We start from the raw sequence: 9,361 nt of genomic DNA, 5'->3' as shown, positions 1-9,361 counted from the left end.
TCAAAGGGTCAGTATGCAATGTTGTAGATTCTTGGGCGTCTCATGCCAAAGCATTTGTTGTTTAGTGTGCATCAAAGAAAAATAAAAACAGAGAAAGGTATAAATGTGCAAGTGAGAAAGTAACGTCGGTACATAGGGATCGGACTACACCGGAAAGATGACTCGTGGTAGGAATACGAATTTATCAGCTTCATCCTACGGCTTTTAAAAAATACAAAAAAAGCAAATGAAACATTTTGTTTTTTCTTAGAGGTTACCATTTGTGCCGAAATACACTCTCCTTCGCGTGAAAACTTGTTTACCGGTCTCCTCAGAACAGATATTCATTTAAACCTTTTCTCTTGTTAAAAGTGACTCCAGAGGAGCTGGAAGGCCTCAACTTAACGCAGTCAGACTACGGTAAGAGAATATCTGAATGAGAAACACAGCTGTTGACAAAGAGTTGTACGCAGGTCACTCACTATTACAGATTTAGTAGAACGCGCTGAGCGGTGTTGTGAGAGATCGGATACGTCTGTCGGAGTGTGCGGACGAGACAGCGGGGACGAGGATTTTGTGCCGACCGTCCGTCGGTCTAGAAACCGTCTGAGACTCCGCCTTGTTAAGCGTCAACATCAGTAACGGTTTTTGGCACGGGCGAACCGGACAGCCGCCCGGGGCGGCATCACATGGGGGGCGGCACAACCACGTGAAAAGAAAATCATCTGCGCCGCTAAGCTGTTTTCTATTATCTATCATATTACTGTGTGGGAAATTGGCCAATTCGCGCCGTCCCCATCTCCCGGCATGCACCACCAGCATATGCATGTAGAAACGGCACCCTGACTGAAGGTGGTGGTTAGGTTGGAAGAGTGTGGGAGTCCTCTAACACTCGAGGCTCTCACACATGTGCGGCAGCTGTATTGAACCACTGTACCAACGTGTGGTTTGGTCACTGATGTTTGAAGCAGGTGAGTGCTTCAGACGTCATACGAATCACCTGATTGGTTCGGTTTGTCATGTGGATCACGTGGCGGGATCGAGTGTGTTCAGAGACAGAATAGCTCTGTATAGTGGCCGTCATTTGAATTTTTCTTTGCAGAGTATGTCGGTTTGTTGCGTTTGTTAGGTGTTTTGAGAGTTAGTTGTGTTGATAGTGTATTTTTGGAGAATCTATATATATATATATATAGATATATATAGATAAAGAGTTTTATAGATATAGATAAGACATATAGATTCATATAAACACACACACACCCCAGCCTCATCTGTGCCGTCTGAACATAACACAAAAATACTGAACACAAAATATAAGTGAAGATTATGTAGGGTTACAATCAGCCATGCATATTATTAATCCACTTGACACCACATTATCATCTGGTGCAGTCAAACAGAAAAGTACTATTTATCTAGCTCCATGACAATCAGACTCCCCATCTCCCAGCATATGCATGTATAGACGACACCTTAACTCAGGGTGGGCGCTGGCTTTATGGAGAGTGTGGGAGCATCTCACACTCTCTCCCGTTCAGAGTGAACACGCTCCTTGCTCAGGGGGCTCGACTCAGGGACACGCATTCACAGCCCTCTGGCCTGTGTGCTCTTTTTTCAAAAAAAATTTCCTTTAAAAATTATGTTCATTTTACAATTCATGAACCAATGAATGACACAGCTTGATTGCACTTAACTTTATTGACCACTACATGTTCTACTCGAGTACTGTGTCAGTGAAGCCTCGGGTAATGAACCATTTTTTTGAATCAGGTGTCGAAGCTTCAATAAAGCCTCCATCAGCCATCACTACTCCAGTCATTGATGGAGTTTTTGGAAAGGACTGGCCTTCGGTCGCGGTGCTGCTGTGTGCCCCACAATACAACAGCAGCACCGTGGCCGACCTTTTTATGTTTTTTATGTGGGGTGGGGGGCGGATTGGGAAGTGACGTCACAAAGGCGCGGGGCTTGTGCCACGTGGTGGGGGTTGGGGGGGTCATAAATTAGGGGTCATAAATCACCCTTTTTGACATAAGGGTGTACCCTTATTCTCTGACAGGTGTTTGTTCATTTTCCTGACAGGTGCATTACCCAGACGTCCCTTCTCACCTTGTTTTGTGCCTCTGCCCCCCCTCGGTGATGTATGCGCTGAGGCAAAAATATGTATGTGTCGCTAAGATCCCAGCTATGTGGATGGCCCCCAGCCCTTTAATGCTGTGACTTCTGCAACTAACAACAATCACTCTTTTCACGTACCATAATTAGAGGGGATACAAGATGTCACATCACTCTGCCCACACTGGAAAGTCTCGGCTGTCTGCAGCATCAACAAGCTCTGTCCATACACTCAGAGGTCTCACACATGGCAGCTGATATTCTGTTCCATCTGCTGGAAACAAAAGGTGTGAATAAGAAGACACATTTTGCATTAAAATGTATGATCTCTTAAGAACAAAGGTCAATTGTTTTAACAACAACTGTACTAGACTGTTGAAAGTTCTGACAGCACCATTATTCCTCTTCTTCCTTTCATTGTCAAGAAAAGCTATGTGCCAAATGAATTAACACTCAACAATTTGCAATTACAATTTGGCACTGTGCAATCACTCATATCAACTCACATAATGCTTGTAAATGTTACTGTGGCAGTTGGAACAGTGTTGGAGGTCGCGTCCTTTGTAATAATTCTGAAAATTCACGAGTGGGGGTTGGGGGGGGGGGGGGTTAGGAGTTTCCTTTGTACAGTTACACACATATTTCAGACATTGGTCCTTTTAAGGCTGATTTGGGACTAAATGGATTAAAAGAGGTCTCTTCACCAAAATTACACACCTGAAAATGTTCTCACAGCACCATTATTCATCAAAACAACACTTTGATCAAAATTTGGGAAAACAACATTAACAAAAAAATTAACTGAACAGCAAAACTAATAAATAAATGTTAACTCTGGTGTTTTCTTTCAAAAACTGAATTTGGTAAGTGGCTCATTAAAAGTTTCTTCCGGGGAACGTCTTCCCCAGTCTTTAATTACATTTATTTGTCAAGGACCCGGAACGGAGATTCTCTTGGAAATAGAAATATTCTCTTGTATTCCACCCATTCTTTTTGCCATTATCTGGTGCCTACATTACCCACAATACAATGCCGACAGTTAAGTCAAAGTGTGTCTGGTAAGCTCACTTCTTTCTAACTCCACACCTGCAGATTTTCTTCATTTTCAAACTTGGAGTATTCAGACCCAACCGATGCTGACTTAACTGTCATCATTTGAAGCAATTTATCGCACCCTCTGAAGCCACAAAAAAACAAAAAACAAATATGTAATAGTACTCCTCAAGATCTGTAAATGGAATTTGATGTTTAAAATCAGTGGAGTTCTCCTTTAATCTCAAATAAACAGAGCGAGCTGCTTGCTACTTAACGTACAGAGTCAGTGAGCAGATGAACATGACCTCAGCGTTTCCAGAGTCCTGGTTATATCCCTGCTTGCCCTGGATCACCAACATTTCAGCAACGGAAACATATGACAACATCTCATCACATCTGAAAAGGAATGGAGCTTGTTTTCAAAGGTAACAGCACTAACCCCATGGTGTTTTGAAATGCCAGCACATAGTTTGAAGATTCAGCAAGACAGCATGTCATGATGTAACCTCTAAGCTGTCGTTTCCTCTCCAGCACACTGTTCAGCGTGTGGCCTTAAAACTTCCATCAGGTGCAGCCTGACCCATGTGGTTAGACAGTTGGCGAGGCTGACAGTAACTGGGACCTATGCCACAATGATCCCTGCTCTCAGATAACTTCTGTCTTCCCTCTAACCCCCTGACTCATCTACAGCAAGGCATTCACTTGCTAATCCCATCTGTGGCCACAGGAACATGTACATATGACCAAACACTGATGCTTACAGATAGAACTCTTCTACCATGTAGGAATATATTAGAGGAATTCCTATATAAGCATATACTGCATGCCCACGTGTACTGAACATATCTAGTTTTAGCTATATTTCTAACCAGTATGTGTTTTTAACATCGTTCATCTTTCACTATTACCTCATAACACACACACACACACACACACACACACACACACACACACACACACACACACACACACACACACACACAAGCCTTGAAAAGCAACAAACATGGCAGAAAGCAACAGCAACAAATGAATATTTGCCAAGTGTTTAGAATGCAGCACATCTCCATGCAGGTCAGGCTCAGCCAGATGCTCATGAATACAGTTGTAACTTGGAGACCTGGATGGGAAGTTATGTGTGGTGAAGTTTTGGAAAGCTCAAGGTCACTTCCTGTTTATCTGCACTTTCTCACATACTGGCTGTCAAGCCCTTGGCTACCTTGCTGACCCCTCTGTTCTGGCTGTGGCATGCTAACACGACAGTTACTGTATTTCATTTTATATTCATTCGAATCATCATTTTGTTCTTCAACTCTCCAGGCTGCTGTAGATAACCTAATACTTAAATCTCCTTGGTTTGCTTTCCAAAATAGACAAGGTTACTGCACAATTAGGCAAGTCATAAAATCATTTAATGGCAACTAACTAATAATTTAACTGTTGCAGACTATCAAAAACAGTCATACATTACCTCCTCAGTCCCTCAAACAACTGTAATCTGTAGGCTGTTTTGGAAAACAGAAAGGCAGACAATCTCAGTGCTACTCTAGCTGGCAAAAACAAATTAACACAAAATAAAATGTATGTTCCTCTGTGGCTAAAAGGAGAGGAATTCAGGAGAGGGAGGAATTCAAAAGAGGCACTGCAAAGATCTTACTCAAAGAAGATAGGGTCTACTATTATCACACAAATGCAAAGCTAGAGAATAGGTAGGAAACAGACGCCTTTGTGGATGTGTAGTCATTAGCACGGATTTTTTTCAAAGCCATAATTAGTCTGTGTCTATTCTCACTTGCGTATCTTCCCTCTTTTTCTTCATGTTCAGCAAAAAAAAAACACTCAGTAAAATAGAGGACGATGGCAACCAAAAATAACACAACTTCTTGTGATCATTAAAATGAGGAAGTAGAGGAACAGCTGCTTACAACAAAATAAACACATTAACACCAATGCTCTGCAATGTGCAATCACAGAAGCCTGAAGAGACAGCTGTCTGCCTTTAATTACAATGACGTTCATGTCCTCTTACACTCTTTTCAGGATTCTCACAAGTTTCGAGACTTTTACTGTCATTATTTAGATCTCTTTGCACCTTTTTTCCCCGTACTTCTACATTATTACTCAAACATAAATGTGACATGTCACTCCATATTAGAGGGATTTTAACATAATGCATGCAGAGCAAGCTCAGTAGGTCAGTTCAGGTAACTTAAATTAATTTAAGTTATACCCCATATGTCCAGATATGATGTTAGTAGAGAACAGTTTAACATTTTGGCAAATACACTAACTCATTTTCTTGCAAAGAGTTCAATGAGATGATCGATACCATTCTCACAGCTGTGACATTTGAAACTACAGCCAGCAGCCAGTTAGCTTAGCTTAAAATAAAAACTGGAAACAAGTAGAAACAGACAGTTAGTCTCTGTCCAAAGGAAAGAAAATCCACCTACCAGCAGCTTTAAAGATCAGTAATTTATTGTTTTTATCTTGGTTGTTTGGTCCATACAAAAACTAAAGTACAAAAATAACAAGCTAAGGCTTTACAGGGGGTTTTGTGCATAACTATTTCTTGGCCACGTGTAGAGACCACGTGAGTGGTATCAATCTTCTCATCAAACTTTCAGCAGGAAAACAAATATGAGCGTTTTCCAAACTGTAGAACTATTCCTTTAAAGTATAACCAGGGATGAAATAAAACAGCATGATCTTTTGTTTTTGAAATTTGAAAACACACAGTTGTAGATCTCTTCATGTAGTCTTCAACAGGGGGTCCGTGACCCCTAGGGTGTCCGTGGAGGTACTGCAGGGGGATCGTGAAAGTTTTGGTTGATTAGACAATTTTTCTATTTTTTTCCCCCATGTTTCCCCACAAATTTAAATGTCTTTAAAAACACGTTAACATGAATTGAACATATTAGGGGGGTGTATGGGTGTGGTAGGGGGTCCCTGCTCCATCTCTCCATCAGTTTCAGGGTCCTTGGCCTGAAAAACATTGAAGATCCCTGGGCTCTTTTTTTTTTTTTTTTTGATATTTTTTATATTGTGAACTCATTTTACTCTTTCACAATGCACTTTCTCTGTCACACATAAGTTGGCTGATAAACATAGGAAAAGCAGATTTTACAAGTTTCCCCGGGGTCTAGAGAAAAAGAATTGTTCTTTTGTACAGCACATTGTTCCTAGGGAAAATGCAGCCAAAAGATGAACAGAGAGAATGACAAATGAGGAAGAGGCCTGTGTTTTACAGGAATGGTGCTTAATTACATTCAAAACTGCCATTTAGAGTCCATTGTCCTGCCTGAATGTTGGCAGACCTCAGCACAATGTGTTGACTGCATCCTTCCTTTCTTACCTGATTTGTCTTTCTTTCCTCATTTTAGGGTTACACAGCACAACCATTCTGAACCCTTTATAATTTCCCCAGTAATCAGTCTGTTCTTTTTTGTGGCAAAGCTTTAATCAAACATCTCATAGCCTCTACCAGCCAGAAATGTCTTATTCCAACTGAAACACAAAAAAGCATGCAATTACTCCCAGAGGACCTGTCCCTCCTCTCCGCTACAGCTGCAGAAAACGGGGGACTATTCCAAACACGTCCTCCTCTTTTCTTTTCTCTTCTCTCTTTCCTTTCCTCGGTGTGTTGGAAAATAAGATCACTGAGCTCAAATCATAATGACAGAGGACGTAAAGATGTGTTTTGTAATGTACACTCTGTAGAAACACTCAATAGAACAGTAGGTTACTGCTCTCCTCTTCTTTGGAAGAGGAGGATAATGGCATAATTGCATATGCCCTTTGTCAAAAGGTTTACATTTGAAGTTTATAACCTGTAGGGGGGAGAAAGAGAACTGTATGCATGGAAAACCATTTTGTAAATTGAGTAGTCATGTTTATTGCTCTGCCACCCCAACAGTACTAATGCAACAAGCTCTATTGAAACTGTAGTCATCTGGTGACATTATAAATTGAATGGATAACTGTTACCACCTACAGTATATGTAACACAACATGTGAAAAGCTGCTTCAGGGTACATGTACTGGCAAAACAGTCTCTAACCTACATTGCTCTGCTATTTCGTTGGACGTTGTTCAATGACAATAAAGGCTATGATGAAAACCTCCTTGCTTGCAAAAAGTGTCAAATTTAAACTTCTTTTGTGCACTCACAGAGTCAATGACAAACTTATACGAAGGCAATCAAGGCATTTAGCATATATCATTGCTTTCAGGGCAAGACAGAGAGCACTAAGCTCAGACTTTGTCTGCCTATCTGTTGATTATTTTGCAGTCACTCTACAGTGTATATTTATCTTGTGCTTTGTGCAAACTACTGTTGATTTGTGCGCTTTGAGTGACAGATTATCATTATTAATCAAGTTCTGTCTGTGCAAAATACACATTTTGCCAAAGCATATTTAGAAAGGTTGCTGCCTAGGCACACCATTTTTGCTATTAAAAAATAGTTATAACTGAGCTTTTTTCCAAGAAACCTTGCAACAGTGTTGACATTGCAAGTCCAGTTTGGGGATATTTTTGTTTGCTTGTCTCCAGATGAAGACAAAAAGAGACTTGCTGCTTTAGCAGCATTGTATGTGTGTGAGTCAGAGTCATATCACACAGTAGTGTGCAACCATCCTTTGCCTTTAAATCGGCACCACTGTACCTCTCCTAGATACACTTGCACACAGTTTTTCAAGGTACTTGGCGGGTAGGTTACACAGAAATTCAGTGTATTTAGGCTGTCAGTGTTTTTTCTCTCTTCACACGACTCCAGACTGACACCACGATGCTGAGATCAGTGCTCAGTGGGGGCCAGACCATCTGCTGAAGAACTCCTCGTTCTTCTTGCTGCTGAAGACAGTGAGGGCTGTATGTTTGGGGTTGCTGTCATGCTGCAGAATGACAGCGACTGATCATCATCTGAGGGTACTGCATGATGGATATGAATCAAAACATTTAAAGAGCCAAAAACCTTTGTACAGTACTGTGTATATACATTTCTTTAAAGATTCATACTAAATCGATGCCTTGAGTGTAATCACGGCAAAAGTGAAATTATATAATTAAGTGTATACAGTAAATTAAATTAATCCCATGACTATTTACCGTGTTTATTGTGTTTAGATTACACTGTGTGGATAACATGGTTTATGGTGTCTCGGTAGTGTTCTCAGCTATAGCCTGTATGTTTTCAACGTGCTGCCTGTGAACACACCCCTCCTGCTCGCTCAGCGGTAGATTTGGATTGGACCGACGGCTGAGGAAAATGGGAGACGACTTGGGTGACGAGTGGTGGCAACACGAGGGTAATTCATTTGTCTCATTTGGCTCCATTATCTTTAATAATTTAGTGTTCCTGGGGCGTCTGGTCGGGGAGGTTTTGCTGCAGCCCGATGAGTGGATTCTTAACGTTAGCTTGTAGCTGTCACGAGGAATGACGATTGGTTTTTAGCTAACAGTGAGCTAACGTGTGCTAGCCGGCAATGGCTAATGAGTGCGCTAAGTTTACTTTTTGTGAGCTCTTAGCGGCGAGTGTAAAACTACGGGTAAATGTGTCCATAGATTTCGTCTGAGTTGCTAAGAAAGGAAAAGTTAGCGTTTGTAACACACGTTGTTACGAGCAGAGAGTATCTAAACACGTGTGTGTGTGTGTGTGTTTATGTGTGTTTGTGGGTGCGTGGGTCACCGGGAAATAACTACGTTAGCTCTTCTCTGCTCTTCTACAACGAACCTTCCACTGAATCTCACAGTTAACTAGCCCTCTGTCACACACAACTTTCTGCATTTATTCTGCTGTTCCCACTCTCATCTCTGTACGTCAACAAACGAAATGCCCTGCGGCAGAGCATTGTGCACTCAACCTACCAATAGAGGGCGCTCATGTACTTTAAGGATTGTTAACCTGATCGTGTTGGACAGCAAAGTTTAAACAAGTGTAATTTCAGGAGGTATTAAAATAAAACTTTTCTGTTAAGCTTATTCTCATAGACATAATGTTTCTCCCTCCTCTTTTTTTCTGCCTGTCACTGTCACACATGCTTAAACAATACACTAATAGCTCAGTATTGGTGCCCATACACCCAGTTGGCACCTAGACAAAATGAATGCAGTTTAATACAACAGTCCTGCAATAAATCCTCATCATAGTTATAATATTCAGTTTGCATTGAAACTTTGTTGGGGTTGATTCACCTTTGGAGGGTTCGCTAGGTAACAGAAACACCTTTCTGTATAA

The 9,361-nt window shown here is 41.2% G+C and overlaps 1 protein-coding gene across 2 annotated transcripts in view; it reads left to right on the top strand.

Annotated features, from left to right (window-relative positions):
- The first annotated feature begins 8,342 nt into the window (after positions 1-8,342).
- The window catches only part of cmss1 (cms1 ribosomal small subunit homolog), a 29,832-nt gene continuing 28,813 nt past the window's right edge, over positions 8,343-9,361 (top strand). For both annotated transcript variants that reach the window (XM_041056629.1, XM_041056628.1), the window contains exon 1: positions 8,343-8,432. In XM_041056629.1, coding sequence (XP_040912563.1) covers positions 8,393-8,432 — 40 coding nt within the window. In that variant the 5' untranslated portion in view covers positions 8,343-8,392. The remainder of the gene's footprint in view (positions 8,433-9,361) is intronic.

Source organism: Toxotes jaculatrix, chromosome 15, assembly GCF_017976425.1.
Source record: "Toxotes jaculatrix isolate fToxJac2 chromosome 15, fToxJac2.pri, whole genome shotgun sequence".
NCBI classification, from domain to species: domain Eukaryota; kingdom Metazoa; phylum Chordata; class Actinopteri; family Toxotidae; genus Toxotes; species Toxotes jaculatrix.
The sequence above is the reverse complement of the archived record's forward strand: the minus strand, read 5'-3'. Positions and strand labels throughout refer to the sequence as shown.